Source organism: Misgurnus anguillicaudatus, chromosome 2 (genome assembly GCF_027580225.2).
Source record: "Misgurnus anguillicaudatus chromosome 2, ASM2758022v2, whole genome shotgun sequence".
NCBI lineage: Eukaryota > Metazoa > Chordata > Actinopteri > Cypriniformes > Cobitidae > Misgurnus > Misgurnus anguillicaudatus.
Window position 1 is genome coordinate 49,902,402 of NC_073338.2, and position 19,547 is coordinate 49,921,948.

General features: G+C 37.7%; 1 protein-coding gene and 1 long non-coding RNA gene across 5 annotated transcripts; one reads left to right on the top strand and one right to left on the bottom strand.

Annotated features, from left to right (window-relative positions):
• Positions 1 to 267: 267 nt before the first annotated feature.
• LOC141351073 (uncharacterized) lies at positions 268 to 8,569 on the bottom strand. Of its 4 annotated transcripts, none has more exons than XR_012359235.1 (7): positions 8,176 to 8,569; positions 7,273 to 7,403; positions 5,293 to 5,364; positions 5,056 to 5,197; positions 4,481 to 4,553; positions 2,392 to 2,516; positions 268 to 425 (listed from the first exon to the last, which is right to left on the bottom strand). It is a non-coding gene; the product is annotated as an uncharacterized lncRNA (long non-coding RNA). The 4 variants fall into 4 exon arrangements; XR_012359236.1 differs by lacking the exon at positions 8,176 to 8,569 and adding an exon at positions 7,518 to 7,971; XR_012359237.1 differs by lacking the exon at positions 8,176 to 8,569 and adding an exon at positions 7,483 to 7,501.
• Positions 8,570 to 9,285: 716 nt separating this feature from the next.
• LOC129446373 (sterile alpha motif domain-containing protein 3-like) lies at positions 9,286 to 18,183 on the top strand. Its single transcript, XM_055207340.2, has 10 exons — positions 9,286 to 9,375; positions 11,952 to 12,102; positions 12,256 to 12,465; positions 12,777 to 12,864; positions 12,981 to 13,130; positions 13,208 to 13,255; positions 13,339 to 13,536; positions 13,617 to 13,791; positions 17,110 to 17,189; positions 17,389 to 18,183. Exons 2-10 carry the CDS (start codon positions 11,996 to 11,998, stop codon positions 17,665 to 17,667), a joined length of 1,335 nt encoding a protein of 444 aa, XP_055063315.2. The 5' UTR covers positions 9,286 to 9,375; positions 11,952 to 11,995; the 3' UTR covers positions 17,668 to 18,183.
• The last annotated feature ends 1,364 nt before the right edge of the window (positions 18,184 to 19,547 follow it).

Below are 19,547 nucleotides of genomic sequence, written 5' to 3' on the forward strand. Positions count from 1 at the left end.
GAAGTGACCAATCAAGTAAAACTGTTACGTCATCACAACTCCGGGCAGCCGCTCTGGAGAAGCTGCACCGGCTGAGCCAGCTGGCTACTCTCGAAACGCTCTCGCGGTACTTAAAACCATATGACACAGTCACGTGCCTGCAGCGCCAGCTGAAGTCGGACAAAAGTACTAACCAAAATGCACTGCTTCAAGTCAGCCGCCGATCGGTTTGCGCAGCGCTACATGAAGTCGAACACACCTATTGCTTTGTGTACTTAACATCAAAGACAAAAAAAACTTGTCAACATCCTTCACCAAAGAGTTTGTCTCAGAGGCATTGCCTCCAACAATGGCAAAGGTCTGGCAGGTCCTTCTTGGCTCGTCCCGAAGTCACAAAACGTGCAACATCTCTGATTTTGCAGATATTCCACCATGTTGGTCCCCACCTGTTGAGTACACACCACAACTTAGTGATGATTTAAGTCAAACTTTTTTGTGAAAGTATCAAAAAATACAAATAAAATAACTGCAAACATTCATTCAAACTTTTTTATTAAAATAGTTCTAGTAATTAAGTAGTATATTTCACTGCTCATATTATGATATTATGGATTATTAATATAATCACAATACATGTAATATTATCTTAATATTACAGTGAAACTATAATTAGAAGACAATTAAAAGATTTTAGTTAAAACACCTCAAGCATAAAGATCGTGTGATCATCCGATAAATAGATATATGCATCTTGGATGGCTTGAGGGTGAGTAAATCATGGATTTATTATCATTTTAGGGGTGGCACGGTTCATGAAAAAAATCTGAACTGTTCGGTTCGCTTGTCTCGGTTCGGAGCGTGTGTGCGCAGCACGGTTCAATGGTTCATGGCATGCGCAATGTATGTAGCCTCGTGCCCTGTATGTGACCTCAGATAGCGTGTTTCCCTTTCGCAAATCGCGCGAAAGAAGAGGTGACTGGTGTGGAGAGTGAGTGCTGCATGTCATGTTACCTTTAGAAATGGCAAGTGGGAACTAAGGAAGTCTGCCCAGGGTTGGAGGATGCGCCAGCATCGTATAAGTTTGGTGTGTGGAAACAGTTTTTATTTCATGTTACCTATGATGACAGCGGAAATAAAACAATAGATAGAACTGCAGTCTATGGGCTGAATGTGTTCGAACAGCCACAGGAGACCACCTTCTCTACGACCATTTATCTGATCTGAGGTACTGAACACAATGTTTTACCTCTTTTCTGACTTCTGCCGCGCTATTTTTAGTCTTCCATTGATAAAACGAAAGCGGCTGATTTCCGCGTAGTTTCATTTTGCTAGCTTTTGAAAGTTGCGCAATCTTATTTCATAAATTGCCCCTCAAAGTAATCAGGACAGAAATGGTCAAAAGTGGACAAAAGAGACGGATTTAAATATTACAGGTGTAAAGGTTATGTTCTCTCTCGTTCACATATACTCTCTGCAGTATTTAAACAGCCTCTCGGTGATAAATCTAAGAGCTACACTGAAGTTTGCAGTTTGATAAATGAAAGTTCTCTTTGTGTGCTAAAAAGGCACATAAGTTCATGTAGATGGCAATACACATTCTATTTTTTTGCCAAATAAATGTAAAGCATGTTGAAATCATCAATGTCTTCCCTCTCGCTGTGTCAAAATCTCGCCTGGCTTTCCTCAGGGATGTTCCCAATAATAAGCTTAAAGTCAAATTCAGTTGAACTTTTTTAATACTGCATTCTAAATTATGGATAATTAATACATTAATAAGATAATACATTTCTGGAGTGTTAAAAAATTAAAAGAAAAAAAAACAACAAGAACCGTACAGAACCGAGAACCGTGACCATAAAACCGTGATACGAACCGAACCGAGGGTTTTGTGAACCGTGCCACCCCTACAGGCTATTATGCGAAACATATCAATAACTACAAACATCCACGGACTGTAACGATAAATCGTGCAAATGCGCGATTTCTCAATGAATGAATTTGAATGAATTACGGTAAAATGCCGCCACATCCAAAGCCAGAGGGCGCTCTCATGCAGAAACTCCAATTGTGCCACAGAAGAAGTAGCATTACAAACCCTATTCCAGGAAATGTCTAAAGAATATCACCGTTCTTCAGATTGTTTCAGGTATTTTCATGATAATAAAGAATATTTTGAATAATTTTGAAATGCACGTTATAAACGACTCCGACTCAAAATGATTTTAGATTGATGAGGACTTCCTACTGACCAAAACCCCATAGTACACGCACAAGCTGCACATGAAACACAGAATCGCAGCCTTGCGATTCAGAATCGATTTTAGACAGGTCTTTTTAAAAGGACATGTGATTTATTGTTACAGCCCTAACATCCACCCTTTTCAAAGTAGAAACACTAAAGCAAAAACTTACAGGTTGCATGTCAATAAAGGACCTCTGGGCCTCCACAGTGGTAGGTCTGAAGACTTCTCCTCCTCCCCTGTAAATGGATGGAGCTAGCAGAGTTGGCATCTTCAGTGCTGTTTCCCCTTTAGCAGCTAAATAATTTTGAGCAAATACAGTGTTTCAATAACATTTAAATAGTTTGCTGTAAATAACAAAGAAAAGAGAAACAATAAAGGTGCATTCACACGGGGCGAAAGGGTCAAAGCTTGACGGAAGGCTTGTCTGAAGCGTGGCCAACAGCCAATCACAGTGGCCGCAACGCATGCTCTTGTCTTGCATAAACATAATTGGCTGGCTCGCACTAGGTTATTTGCATAAGGTGATCTGATTGGCTCACACACACGATGACGCTTAAAAAGTTGAGAAATGTTCAACTTCTGCCGTGAGAAACAGCAGTGATGCAAAGTTGGTGGATCCACAATTAAGTTCGGCAAATGCACAACGTCACCCATTTAAAGTAAATGAGAAGGGTTAACACTTTCGCCCTGTGTAAAGTCATCAGGAGCCTTATTTGATAGCCCGCCCTCCCAATCGCACTTCCAAACTCAAATGAGTGAGAGAATCGTGACAAAACTGTAAGCACAGAGGGACCAGTAGATGTTGGGTTATTTCTAGGGGTGGGGCAAAAAAATAGATTCTTAGATGACTCGCGATTCGGACATGGGCTGATTTTGAATCAATTCACAAATGTCAAGAATCGATTCTTAAATGTTAGTTTACAAAATAATAATGTGACGTTATCAGAACCAAAAGGCGGAACTCAACTGGGGGAGCGGTGATGCACACGGACAACTTAAGAGAGCGAGCACTGCAAGAGCACATAGCGGAGCTTACAAGAGCAGAAGAGAAAGAACATTTTAAATGCTTGTAGGACTTACTATACTGCATATATCTCTACATTGAATTTAGGGCTGTCACCATTACTCTATTCTTTATGAGGAGTTTCAAAAAAATCCTTGAGAACATCTTGAGTAAAATAGCGGAGATGCGGTTTAGTGAAAAAAAAAAAATTACAACACTATCAGAAGCATACAAATCAGTGCTACGCTGCCTCTCTCTCTCTCTCTCTCTCGTTTGCTCACACACACACACACACACACACCGTGCGCGTGGATCAGCTCCTGCGTGGGACAAGAATGCGCATCCTTGTGAATTTTGGAAGTTAAAGACGACTGAGCTGCAGTGGCCTGTTATAAGATTTATAAAACCACATTTGAGAAGAAAGGCGCAGCAAATCAAAAAGACCTGCGTGTTTCACAATTACTCTAAACGACCATAATGACAATGGTCTTTTATGTGCGATCTAACTTATGATCAACGTATTGGACACCCCTGCCCTAAACCATCCGTTGACTGTTTAACATGCATATACTTCTGTAAAAATATGCACATAGTTTGTTATTCAGTCGCTGGGTGCGCTGCATTATATAAATACAGTAATACTGCCAATCACTGTGTATAATGATGATGATTAGACGCCTAACGTTACTCAGTTCGTGGAAGTTAATGCCTGTTAACATATAGAATAAATATGTCACGTTTAATTACTATTTTTACTGGTTTTAATGTCTTACATAAGAAACAGGACATATACTGTACTTTAATGCAACTAAGGGATAAATAATGTCATTCTTATATACATATATGACAGTTCAGAGACTAGTAGCAAAAGCACAAACATTAACCTGGCTTTGAGAGCAAATGTGATGGAATGATGTCACAGATATGCAAATTAGTATTTCAAGAATCGATTCTGAATCGAAACAGGATCCTAAGAATCGATTCTGAATCGATTCATGAGGGTCCAATCGATTCCTACCCCTAGTTTGAGAAAACTGTTTTGCCCTCTGTACGCAACAAGTCACTTACACATAAAACTTAAAACTGGTTTATTTTACAAAAAGAAACAGATTATGCGTGATTAATTCGTATTTGCCGCTCATGAAACTGTGTTTGATTGCACGGCACTGTTTGCAGACCTGCAATGCTTTTGGCAGTATTTCAGCGCAAAAACCGTGCCAAAAGTGCAAGCGTAAATATTAAGTTTCAGTTTTACCTGTATATCCTTCAGGCAAGGAAATTCATACACCAATGCCTTGTCACATGCCTTCTTAGTGTCTGATGATGGCCTGTTATGTAGACAACAGCAGTTGATGAAGAACTTATGCAATATGGTAGGCAATATGGTAAGCTATTGCAGAAGCCTGTGTGATCTTACTTAGAATTTACTTAAAAATAATGTTGGTATTTTCATGTTCAAACACTAATGTTGCGTACACACCACACTTGAAGCATTGCGCTCCTAGCTCTTTACTCACGATTACTTACAATATTTAACTTTGTGTCCTGCGCATTTTCCACTTGAGTTGAATATATTGTGGCAGATAAGTTTGAAACAAATAGCACTTGTTTGCGGCAATCACACCGCCCTATTCACGTCATTTGCATCACCCAGCGCAAGTTTGTGTCTTGCATTGACTTTGTATGTAATTTACTTGCGCAAATCTTTGAATTTGCGTTTGGTGTGTACGCCCCTATAAGACTCGCTATAAAAAAAGAGAATGGTCATTTATGTTTTCTAAGCATTTGCTTGCTACTATATGTTTGCAGGCTTATTTAAATGTAGCTTACTCAGGTTTCACCATTGGTTTCCAGCAGATGGGATGCAAGGAGTCTCACAAGTAGCCTCCTCTGCTTGTTGGTAATTGCTTGCACTTTAACGGTTTAATACGGATTTCCTCTCAGGGGTGCTTTCCAAAATCTGACAAACTGCCTATAAAAACAGAACAATCATCAATGTCTTTTTAGGTCCATTAGAACTGAAATTTTATTCAGTTAATATCCAATACAAATAAAGTCGATACTTACAAAGGCTGAAAAAAGTTCCACTGTCATGGTGATATGATCTGTTGGGGTCAATTCAGTGGATTCTACTGAACTCTGTTGGTGGATTGAACAAAAATCAAGAAAGAATATTTAAAGCGACACTCCACTTTTTTTTGAAAATATGCTAATTTCCCAGCTCCCCTGGAGTTAAACATTTGATTCTTAATGTTTTGGAATTCAGCAGCCGATCTCCGGCGCTACCACTTTTAGCATAGCTTAGCATAATCCACCGAATAGGATAGGAACTATACTCTCACACTGGCGCAACAATCAAGGACTCCGCTGCCGCAACGTGGCTGCAGGAGGCGCAATGATACTACACAGCAGCCGAAAATAGTCCCTATAGTATCTTTCAATAGCAGGGGACCATTTTCGGGCACTGCGTTATATCATTGCAAACATGCAGCCATGTTACGGCAGCAAATTCTTTGAATATTACTCCTGAATGAGAGTATAGTTCCTAGCCATCTGCCTAGAAAATAGCAACTTTAAATTTTCCGTCAGTCTTAGTACACGATGTAACTAGAGAAGAGTCAAGTATTTAAATAGGAAAAATATTGAAACTCTGCTTATTTTTATTTTTGAGCGTGATGCTAAATGGTTTAATCAGATTCAATGAATTGTGCCAAGTTATGCTAAAAGTGGTAGCGCCAGACTCGGAGATCGGCTGAATCGATTTCAAAACGGTAAGAATCAAATGTTTAAAGCATCATGAAACACTAACCAACACTTTTTTAGATGTTTAAAGAGTTAGTTGTGTTGCACATCATAGAAGACAATGTTAGTATCTGTTAATTTTGAACATTAGGTCAAAACTAGTTAATTTTTAGCTTTTTTTGTGATATTTTTGTCTTCCGGGTTTAAACTCCATATTGCATAAACGTAACGGGCTGTAGTAGTGGGCTCAGGATCACACATGGATACGGTTCTGTATACTAAAGTAAATGTGACTGCGCCATTACGCACACTCTGTAAATACGTTGGATGATTTTCCCAGCGATGCTGTCAGGGCTAGACTCACCATCAACTGAATTTGCTCAGGAAAGCTTCGGGAGGCAGGTTGACTTTGATATGTCCTGAGGACTTTTCCTTATCTTCAAACACGCTCTTATTTCAACTATAACAGTTTTACTTGACCTTTGTTTAAATAAAATATTATATTCAGTTGAATTATTTTTGTAATAGGCCTACTGCTATTCCTAGTTAATCTTAATATTTGTTACACTATATCAGTTGCCCTGCCCACTCATCACCTTCTTCTCACAGCGTCCACGCCCATTTAGGTTGAATTTTTGGTTGAAGTGGAGTGTCCCTTTAAAATCACATACTTCAGCGTGCAGTCGGTGTAACTCTACTTTGTGGTTTGATTGTCGGCCAAAATGGCGAATTGCAACGGGGGCAAATAATATCAGTGTTATGATTGGTCAGGCACCTGTCAATCAAACTCCCCTAATACTTTCCACACACAACTCACTATTATTGAGTCTAGTTTCCCGCCCGATTTAAAATAAGTAGCTATACTTGTGGATTTAATGCGAAACGTGTTTTCGCCTTGTAACTAAATACAAAACAAAACTATGGTGAACATGAACGTCAGTGTATATTTCTGACTGTTAATTTACCTCAGGATTTAACTTGTGACGGCAAGGGGTAATTTACAGCGCTCCGTCTAGATTTAATATGAAAAACGAATCCCCCTTTCGAATTTTAAATTATTCATAGATGAATACGATTTTAGTGATTAATTTACAACGTATAACTTACTGAATATTTCAAAGGAATGCAGATATAGCTCGACTACGACTTAACGATGAGGCATGTTTCTCATAACAACTGTTGGCACAGAATAAAAAAAACATTAACCCCACTCCCCCACATCAAAGCATGTATTCTGAACAATGAAATATGCTTTGTCCTACGACAACTTCTTACAAAAATAAGTAAAAATTCACATTAACTCACCATGAAATACCGCCTGGTCCGAGTAGCGTGATCCAGTCAGAAGCGAAGAATCCAGAAAGTGCGGCAATTAATAAACCAATTGCTGGGTCAAAATAACCCAACCAGGTGTTTGTTTTTCAAAATGATCCTGGCTTTGACAGAAACAGAAGACACTGTCATTAAACGTGCCCCCATCGCTTCCTCTGACAACTATAAGATGTGCCAACATACTTTCCGCACACAACTGTAGTGAATATTATGTTTACCTCCGGACCGGAATTACAAGTGTGCTAACGGGATGGGTTCGTTTCAGCAACAACATAGGCCGTTTCTCAATCCGAAGGTTGCAGGCTGCGGAGGTCGGATATGCAGGCTGTATACGTCATCAAGCCTTGTTTATTTAAGTTAACTGAGCATTACGTTCGCAAGTCATAAGCATATTACAACAGTTTACAGTTAATAATAGTCAACTTTATAATAAGACAGTCATAATGACGTATGCAGCTTACAAATACGACTCCAAACACTAACAAATGCGGCCTCCGAAGGCTGCAGGCAGAAACGGCCATAAACAGGCTTTTGTGATCCGAACTACTTTTAAACTTCCGGTAGACTTCGCATATAATTATTGACAAAATAGTCAACTGAGAGTAGATTATGTCTGATAACAAGCAATTTATATAAAAAATAAATTACCTTAGTTTACACCACATAGCTAGCTACTACGCTGAAATTGTGTTACTGTGACAACGCGCTTCCGAAACTACGATCCTCGTTCTGGATTAAATATGAAACGCACTTTATCAAACATAGCCTACATACAATAACGTTACCCATATCTGTGGAAAAGCGAATGAAAATAGCAATGAGCTTGCCCCTACCACAACTACAACATTTATAATATAAAAACTGACATGAACTTACCATAAAATACTGCCCGCTTTGAGTGGCGTGCACCTCGCTTCAGAGGAAATGAAGTCCTCCAGAAAGTTCGACAAAAAATGGCAGAACTTGCATCCTTACAGTAACGTAACTTAATTCGGACTTGGCAAGGAACAAATAATAGATTTATGAGACCCGAAATGAAATAAATCCGCCGTTCTAAACACTACAGAGACATTACAGCCAGCGGTGATTTCCAGAATGACGTGCCGAGGTGAGGCTGTATTGGGCGGGTACATCAGCGCAGAGCGCTCAGTGATTGCCTGAATCTCGAAGCTTCGACATCGTTGGAGCACATTTTTAAATATACGCTATCTTCAAAAACCGATCGAAGTTTTGAACTTTACACACATACATTGTCGCCTAAAAAACTCTTAAAACTACATTTGGTAATATTTAAATGATAATATTTTGAAAATTGTGAAGGCTGCCTTGAGAAACGGCCAGCCAATGAAAGGAAAATAAACCATTTGCTGGGTCAAATTTACCCAACCATGTGTTCATTTGTAAATTACCCACTACATTTCATTTGACCCAGCATGAGCAACCCAACAGTGTGTTTAAAGTACTCCAAACAACCCAGAATTTTGACCCAGCATAAACAACCCAACAATGTGTTTACAGAAACAACCCAGCATTTTTTAGAGTGTAAGTCCATGAAACCGAGACCCATCGGCAACATGACGTAATTAATATTCACGTGATAAGTCAGCAGCCGCAGTCGCGCATCACGCGCAAGGTCTCACGCGCAAGAACCGTTACAACCGTTGCAGCCGAGCACAGGACTGAAAGGAACAGCGCACCTATCTGAGGTAAAAATAAACAATTTACTATTCACTTAAAAAAAAATGAAACTAACATTAATGTAATGAAGCTTAATGTTAATATTAAAGCGTGGGCTGCATATTTTGAGTGTTTTTCAAGAAAATATATAAGACAGGAGGTCCGGAAATAATGGGAATCTTTAGATATGAATTACAAAACTAATGTTTTGACATGGGGAAGTAATTTTTGATGTATACTTTAAATGTATTAATATTAATAGTATGTAAATGTATTTTTATCTTTTCAAATTAACTTTTAATTAAAAAATGAGCACAGAAGTTATTCAGTGGACTACCCAAGATGTGGCTGACTGGTTGACTGCAAATAGTTTCCACGAATTTATTCCAACATTTCAAGGTTGATCTCACAGAAATGCCTACTCTTTTTAACTGTCCCCTATGCAGCAAACAAACATTTTCTCTAATTAAACAAATTCAACATATTGGCCTTTATCACCAAAATAACTCAACATTTGAATTCACGTGTGGATTAAATGGTTGTGGCAAAATAAACAAAACCTTCAGTTCCTATAGATCTCATATTTATCGAAACCATAGAGATCTTCTTTCATTGAAAAGTAAAGAAGAGGAAGCTTGTGATAATGAGGTTAATAACTCAGAGGAACATGATGATCTGGAAGAAGAGTTTTCTAGGACTGATTTGGTAGACATTATTAACTGCAGAGAGTTTAGAACAGATGATTTACTGCACAACCTAAAACACAATCTTTGTCTCTTCATTTTGAAATTAAGAGAAAAGCATTGTATTGCTGCCACAGTTCAATTCAGTATTGTGGAGAACCTAAAAGTCATCTTTGAGGAGTTCACTACTCATTACACTGAGATACTAAGATTTCATCTTCGGCAACAACATCAAATTGACACTGATGATGATGATGACCTATCTGAACTGCTTAATCAGCAAAATGTTTTTGATGAATGCCTCAAACAGATTAGTAGTGAATGGATGCTGGAGCGCTACTGTGAAGATGAACTTGAATACATTGCACCAGTGCAAGTTCCTCTAAATCAAACAGAACAACAAGGTGCACATTTTCAGTATATACCTCTGCAGGCTCTGCTGAGTAAGATTGTACAGAATGAGGATGTGTGGGCGATGCTTAACCAAGAGGTAGCACCCAAACATCAGGATATTATGGAGGACTACACTGATGGAGACCAGTTCAAAAGTAGTCATCTTACTTCCTTATCCAATCTACGGCTACATTTCTACATTGATGAATTTGAAATTGTTAACCCTTTAGGCTCTAAAAAGGGAAAACATAAATTGACTGTTGTGTATTTTAAACTCGGAAACATTGACAAGAAATACACATCAAAACTTGAGAATATTTACCTATCTTCTTTAATCAGACATCGGTTTATTGAAGAAGACCTTACCAACTACAACAATCTTTTCCAGCCCTTGATTGAGGAGGTGAGGCACTTAGAGACTGAAGGAGTGACTCTGTCATGTAATGGTGAAAGCAGAAGATTCTATGGCACAATAGTCACCATATCAGCAGATAATCTTTCAGCTCACTCTTTGATTGGGTTGAAAAGAAACTTTTCACATGGAAGAATATGCCGGTTTTGCATGGCTACAAAAGACAACATTACCGTCAAATTCAGGGAAGAAGACTTTACTCTAAGAGACAGTGCCAACTACAAATACCATCTTCAGGCTGTTTGTGAAAATCCTGATTTGGGAAATGTTTATGGTGTGCTGAGAGAGTGCTGTTTTTCATCTCTAAACTATGCCCCTTCATTGATAACTCACTTGTTTCCACCCGATGTGATGCATGATGTTTTGGAGGGAGTCATCCCTAAAGTTCTGAGGTTGACTCTTTATCAGCTTATTCGAGATAAGCAAATCACCCTGGCTCAACTGAATTTTGAAATTGAAAATTTTTCATATTCTGTAAATGACAAATCATCTAAGCCACAAACCCTCACTGAGAGAATGCTGCGAACCCATTTATCTGGTAAAGCTTCAGAAACCTGGACACTGTTTCGACTGTTACCACTGATGGTTGGATCGTATGTCTCTCCAAACAAGTACTGGAACTGCTATATTTTACTGCGAGAAGTGGTAGATGTAATCATGGCCCCAGTGGTTAGAAGATCATGGATACCCTATCTACAGGAAAAAATTTCTGAGTTTTTATCAACATTTCAAACAATCTTTCCTGATGGTGTCACTCCAAAAATGCATTTTTTAGTGCACTACCCTTCACTTTTGCTGAAATATGGTCCATTGGTTCATTTATCTTGTATGCGCTTTGAGGCAAAGCACCAATATTTCAAGAAGGTGTCCACTGTTGTTTGCAACTTCAAGAACATCACCAAAACACTTGCTAGAAGACATCAGCTGAGACAGTGCTGGGAGCAAGCTGAGAAGAAAAGCATTGGATATGAAGTATGCAATGCCTCAGGATCATCTGAAGTTCCATCAAACACCCTGCCCTATTTTGTTCTGGCTACACTTGAAACATAGATTGGCAAACGTCTGTCTAATGAAGTCCTACAAAAAAAAAATTCCATCACAGTTAATAATATAAATTATAAAACTGGTGAATGCAAAGTGATTGACACTGTACACACTGAAGAGATTCCAATATTCTTCAAGATCAAGGCAATATATGGATATATTGGTTTGTGGTACATGTTTGGAAAAATTCTTACTCCACTTAAATTTGACAGCCATCTCCATGCATACAAAGTTACTGAAGCATCTTGGTGTGCCCTTGAAGTAGGGGATGAGTTAGCTTGCCATGGACTGGACTCTTATAAAGATCTAGAAGGAAATGTTTTCATCCCCTTGCGACACACCATCACTAAACATTAGTAAACATATGTTTGCTGCAATATATAATTCAGCATGCAATTTTGTTTACATGATCATCTTTTACTCCTGTTGACCTGTTGTTCTAGAGAATGAAATTGATGGGGATACGTTAATCAACCTAACTGAGAATATGATAGCTAAAATATTTCCTAAAATGAAGGATCAAGTTAAATTCATTAGACTACAAAAACAAATAAAGACTGAAATGCCTACCAAGACTACATACACCAGTCATGAGTAAGTATATTACATATCTAATTTCTTTTTTATGCTTATTACTATTTATATTTACTATCAGCTATTTTTATAACTAAACATTTTTTTTGGTGCCCATACCATGCAAACATATCAAACACTTACTTACAACTTCCTTGTTTTCCTTTTTTATAGGACTTCATCTAGTTGTCCAGTTGGGGCAATCTCAACACATTACGTTGCTCGAACAGGGTGGCCAACAAATTATCAGTTACCAAACTTCCCCATGTCAATCCAAAAAAGACTTGATGAGGAAAGTGGAGATTTTTTTTCTTCAACAGGACGAAGCAAATGGAGATCAAAAATTATTCAAGCACTGTTTGATCAGATGTGTGCATATACATGGTAATTATAATCCAATAAATCACATATGAATAAGTGATATGCAGAAATATAATTATATTTATATATTTAGGAGCTCAAATACAAAAGCTGCTAAAGACCATCTTTGTCTAAAATAAAATGATATTAACTGAAAGGTCCCGGCATGTATTACATGTTCATTTAATACTTCTGTCTCAGGTCATTTTAAAAGTAACAGTTTGTTGGCAGAATTCATTAAGAGTCTGATAAAAAAATGCAAATTTACAAGAAAACATGTAAAAGCGCACTTAGAGGGTTTTGCATTTGAGCTCTTATATCTCTTCTGTTTTCAGGTATCCAACAAGTGACCAATACAACAAGGTGTGCTTATCCCTTGTCACCAAATACCAGTTCTTGAGAGACAAAACTGGAAGAGGATATGTAAGAACATGTCAAAGAGCTTTTTAGTTTCATAAAACCTATAGATCTAGGATATTGTTGATACTTAAAGGTGATACATGTTAGAATAAATCAACATTGTTATTTTTCTGTTTAAGGAGTCATGGCATGAAATGCTTAAAAATAAATTCAAAAAAGAAAGATTACCCTTAGTTGAGGTCAATGAGATAAAGGAAGTTCGATGCAGGTTCAGCAAAGTAAGGAACCACAAGTTTTCATCAAGGGTCCAACAGATACCCAGTGCAGAGGTAAGCATGTCAGACAAATTGACACCTTGCTGGGCAATTATCATTTTAAAATGCCTTTTTGTTGTTTATTTTATAAGACTGAGGAAAACCAAGACATGAATAGGAAGAGGCCATTGTCTGAAGGGGTAAGTGTTACAAACAGACTGATCTTCAGGATTAAGTAAAAAGAGTAAAGTTACTAAATGCATACATTTGTTTTTGTGGGTAGTCTGAGTCAGGGGAAGATGATTACAGCATCGGGGTCCACTTGGAAAAAATGAAAACAGAATGCTTGAAAAAAACACCAAATATCAAACTTTTAGTGGACTACATGGCACGGACAAGGAATGAGAGGACAGACTTCATAAAACATAACCCCACAAAGGATACATTAACACGATATCCAGCCCTTAAAGTCCCTTTGGTTGTAAGTAGAATATTGTTCAAAATTAAAAAGCAAAAAAAATAAATATTGTATCTTTTTATATTGTTATTGTATTCTAACAGCTTGCATTTGAGGTCCAAAGCATACTTGACACAGATATTGAAAGAAACATCCTGAAGAATCTAGGCCTGGTGGCACAGAAAGTGATTAATGAGTGCCACAGAAGACAGGTTGGAGTGGATATCTGTACCGAATTGGATAAAGCAAAACAAGCCTACGTTGATTTGGCACACAGAGGTAATGTAGCATCAGACTAATGCTTTGTGTACACCTAAAGACTTTGAAAAGATTTAGAAAAGACTTTATAAGATTATCAGCTCACATCTAAAGACTTGGGTTCACAGTTTTTAGTCTCAGACTAAAGATTTTACAAACACTGAATCTTAAAGTGACACTATTTACAAGACTACAACAAGATTATTTTAGCTTTTTATCATCATGCTCAGCAGTGATTTAACAAAAATGTATGCGCGTTTCCATTGTGCTTTCACACCAGCTGCGTTTGCAGCGCATACTGTGCAATTTACAGTTTTTCTCAGTCGCTTGGTACAATTCTCAGATCAGAATTGAAATTCTCAAAACTACTTGTTCATTTCTCACATCATTGTGTCACTTGTGCACATCAAAAAAGCAGTTTCTTATTTCTTTGAACAAGTTGCAAATGCTTTGGTACATCCATGCAAATGATTATGTACAATTCTCTGCTTTTTCCTACATTATCGATTGCTTATGTCATGTTGATCAAAATGTATTATAATGGGTCTCTGTTGAATAGTCTTAAGTGCGATTTATAGTCGTGCGTAGGTCCTACGGCGTAGCTACGGCGTAGGCTATCCGTAGCCTGTGCGTAGCTCTGCGTAGCCTGACGCGCACCTCACAAATTTTCTAACAGCGCGTCGGCTCTACGCGGACCGTAAGCGCTGTGATTGGTCCACCAGAACCCCTCCCGTCAGGTAAAAAAACTGCGTCATAGGTATTTCCGTTTGAGACGGTGAAAACAAAGACGAGCCAAGTTGAGGAGTGATTTAACTTAAACTGAAACATAAGTCGCTGTTTATTTACTTCCATCATTGCTGTTCTTCTCAAATTATACACAACAAGTTGCTATTTCTTCTTCGTTTGTGGGTTTACTTGCTTAGCTTCTTCTTCTGTGACGACTTCTGCTGCTACTGTGGTTACACGCGTGATTACTGCCAACCAGCGGTTTCGCGTGTGTTTGCACGTCGACGCGGACGGCGACGCACAAGTATAAATGAAAACCGACGCGGAACCTACGCCGTCGCTGCTACGCCGTAGGACCTACGCACGACTATAAATCGCCCTTTACCCCCCACAACATTTAGGCATCAGTTCATAGTATAAGTCTTTACATGCAAAATTATTGAACAAGTTCTCATAATACAGTTCTCATAATTGTGCCGGTCAAACATATTTTTTTATAAATTTCTATTAGAAGTTTTTTCTAAATCTGTCCTGACTTGGTAAATTGCTCCCAGGTGAATCTTGACTTTCTCTAACAGACAGAAACGTCCCCAGCAAGCAAAAACTGAGATGTTGAAATGACGGCTAATTATAGACCCAATATAGTCCAGCTATGAGTAACCCACTTCTACCCTAAATAACCTTGAATTTGGTTACATGCCTTTTTGCCAAAATAACTTGAAGATGTATGATATTCCAACAGGTGTTCAAGGTGTTTGCTTTCATTTCTTTTACATGATCTAAAAGTATTTGCATTGTCTATTTTTTGGCTATGGTTAGATGTCTATTAGACTTTCACTGGCAGCCCAAATTTAGCCTGTTAGCCAAACATGCTTGCTGGGTCAGGATGTATAGGAAGACTTCAGTGTAAGACAGCACTGCATGTACAGTTTTCCCTAAAGATATTGTTCAATGTTCACATTTCTTTTTTTCTTTGGGCTATGCAGTGCTTTTCCTTTCTGTATGGCAATGATATGCTTTGTCAATGAATTACAGTACAAACAGTAAAAGCGTAAATGTAAATTTTGTTTAGTCTCTTGCAATCAAACACCCACATAACTTACACTAAGGTGTAAATTACAATTTACAATACTTGTCGTCAAAACTTTAGAGATAGTTTACATCAGGAAATCACTTCAGAGTAAACTGTTATATTGACAACGTGACTAAACAATTTGACTGTCTTATCCATACACAATGACACATTGACTTGTCATTCTGATGGCACTGACATGTTCATTGACACAGATATTTGAGAGATGAATTTTGAGTAAGAGAGTGGCTTTTGCAGATTATCCATGGTGTTTTGCTACTTGTCCGATTTGTTTTGAGAAATGCACTTACTGTTTTGCAAATTGTGAGTATGATTCGAGAAATGTAAGCGACTGAGAAAAACTGTAATAACAGTATAAAAATCTCAAGTTCACATTACTTTATTTTATATGCATTAATGAGCAAAACCTCTTCAAGACGGGTTTTGACGGTCAGTGTAATTTATATAGCTGTGATTTGTTTAACCCACATTGTTTTCGTGCTGTTCTGGTTCGTGTAATGACAGATATAGACACAATACACAATTATAGACATAAAAAGCCCTTGGCACATTATTAAATCTGTTTCTCTTAAGTTTTAAGATAAAATAAAAAAATCACTCAGTGATTGACAGCATGAAGCAGTCGATCGTGTTTCCCGTCAACAGTTTAAGCATAAGATTTAGATTTATAGGTGTACGTTATCTGTTTCTCTGAACAGTATTAAGCTATATGAGGACTCATTTGCTGGGCAGAGAGTGAATGACAGCGCAGTCTTCTAGTGTTTTTAAATATTTCATTGCTTTCTTTTACATTGCTCAAAGTCATGACTGTTTGAAACACACATTTATAACATTTATGGCGTCACATGTATGACCGCACGCGTGCGGTGTACGTGCTTGACTTGTTAACATGGGCGCCGAAAAAAACACGCGCCGCTTACGCGTTGCTCACGCTTGCGGTGCGAAGAATGTAAGCACATACCAGAAAACATTAGCACGTTATGCCATTCAATAGAGTGGTAGAGTTAGCATGTTAACACATACAGGCAATATCGCTCCACTTCTTTTCTTTTTCCACTCTGTCGTGGTATGAATGGCAGTTTACATCAAAAAGACACGGCTGCTCTGCCCACCGCTCATCAATGCGCTCCTCTTTATCCACGGTCCATTTTCGTTGTGTTTCCACGTCCATCGACATGTTTCTTTGTTGTGACTGATGGCTTCGTGTTTCCGGAGAACGAGTTTATTGGTTGTTGATTGTTTTACGTCATGAGACTACGCTGGGACTTGCGATAATATCAAACATGTTTGATATGAAAGACTAAAGAAAGACTGGCATAAATCGGGTCGCTGACTGCAGATTATCACCTCACAGTTAACGATCGAGACGACGGGAGCGCGCAGAGACTCCAGTTAGATTCCTAAAGACTGCCGGTCTTTAGTCTGGGACTGTAAAAATCCTTTGGTGTACGCTAGGCATAAGAATGACAATAAAAAGTGACACAATTGGTCATGTGCAATTTCATAATTTTTCATTAAAGGTCTCTCAATGGCTGCTGCTGCCCTGTTGCTTCCATTTCTTTTTAAGGAGAGCCCAAGATTCCTTTATGTCATTAATGAGGTGAGTGTATGTGGGTTGGTTTATCTTTAAATAGTTTAATATTTCTTTTTCAACTGCTTCTTTGGGCCCCATCTTTCAATATCAAATTTTCAAAGGCGGTATATTGTGATAGGTAAAAAAAATTAATTAAGTTAATTTTTTTATAATATTGAAACCACTAAATACGAGCCTTGTGTAACATTATCACTTTCTTGTTTAGGTACCAAATACACCCAACCCGGTTCTATATATAATAGGAAGCCCTTTGGGTGCAGATTCAATCCTGGAGATAATGATGGAAGGTGAGAAAGTCTGTGAGGTAGATGATGTCACCATAGCTCTTGTGGTTCTAATGGCAGTCCACTTCATCTTCAACATTGAATATGCTCCAAAAATCAGAAATACTCTAACATTCATTGAGAAGTATTTAATGTGCCATAATGACACAACGAAAATGCCACCTGCAGTCATTAAAATGGCCAATTTCTTGTTTAAATGAATGTAGGTTTATGTAAATGCATAGAGTGGGGTGTAAATACATGATGTGGAAGGAATAATATATTCTAAATATATACAGTATATTATTATTACATTCTGTTAAATGTTAAATTAACTTGTTGAATGATTGACTGAATTATTTAAGTTGTTTTTAGAGAATGTTTTGTCTTGTGTGATGTCCTGTTATGTATGCAACAAAACAAAACAAAAATATCACTTGCAGTTATTAAAATGGACAATGTTTAATGTTTAAATTAATGCATGTTTATGTAAAGGCATAGTGTAGAGTGTAAATGTGTATAGTGTAAAGACTGCCAATGTGGAGAAATCAACATTATTTTGATTATATATTTAAAATACATCAATGATTCAGTTACATTCTTTTAAATGTTGAATGAAATTGTTGAATGATTTTGATAATTATTAAGGTTGTTTATTAGAAAATGTTTTGTCTTCCACCTATTTGCTCAAAGTGCTGTCATGTTGTTTATGCAATAAACTTTTAAATAAAGAATCATTATGTTGTGTCTGTTATGAAAAAGTGTAATGGTAGTAATTAATAATACTATAATAATAATAATAATAATAATAATATATATATATATAATAATGTCTTCAAAAAGGTTCAAAAAGGAACTCTGCTGGTTCTTTAAAGCACCTTCAAAAGAGGGTTCTAATTGGAACCTTTTCAAAAAGGTTCAAAAATGAACCTCAAAGGTTCCCCCACAGTTGCAATCTCCAGGAACTTCAAAAGGTTCATTTTAGAACCTTTACTTTTTAGAGTGTAGTATTATTAATGTTTATTGTAATTCAAGTTTCTATTGAAATTATTTGATTAATTTGAGGAAAGAGTACCTGTTCAGAAGCTGTATGTGAGTAATTCTGTTTTCTTTCTGTATATGGTGTTTTCTCTAAACAGATAATGTGTTGTTATATATCTTTCATTGATATATGAGAATGCATAAATATTTGCATTAATGTGAGACAATACAGAGACTCAGATGATGTTGCAGCAGCTCCGTGTCCTGTGTCTTTTATTGACTCTTTATCTCCCCTAACCAGGCGGTCAGGGTGCTACAAAAACAACTGCTCACGTTCAAGCACGAGGATTTGTTGAAGGTCTGCTTATGTATGAGATGATACTGATAGCACAAACCTGTTTGAGCAGACATCACCACTGTCCAAATACCTCCAAACACAACTGATGGATATTTTGTCTGCCCACAGAATGGTTATGGCAATACATGAAAGCCTGAAAAGCATTTCAAGAGACTTTGCCTCGGTCAATGCAGCCGCAGAGAAATTTGTTCTGTGGGCAAATGAAAAATTGCAGGAGCAAGACAAAGAGATAGAGCTGGAAGTTGAGTCTACATTACCATCAAAAAGTGGAGGAAGACAACCAGGCCTGGAGAGATTCCTCATGATGAAACTGTCACAAATCCAGAAAAGGTTTATGAAGTTACAGTCCATAAACAGATCATGGACACAGATGAGACACTGCACAGGAGGTTTCTGGGTCATGGAAGACTCTATGCTGACCTTGCATTTCTAGATCCCAGGAACTTCACTCAGATAAAGACGTCCTCTTTTCCACCATCAAGAGCTTAGCAAATGTCTGTTGAGGTTTGACAGTGAAGCAACTGCTGAGATTTTACAATGTGAATTTAGAAATTTTGTTCTACAGTAGGAAAAATTAAAAATGTATCCGCTAGATGAGAACAAGATCAAAACATTGGAAGACAAGACTGAAGATGAAGGGGTTGAAATCAGATGTAAGGAGTGTTCCTCATGTAATGAATGTCCACTCTGTTGCTATCAGATTATTGGAAGGGGCAATCTGATGTCAAATGCCTACCATCTCCTAGATCTAGCATACAAGAT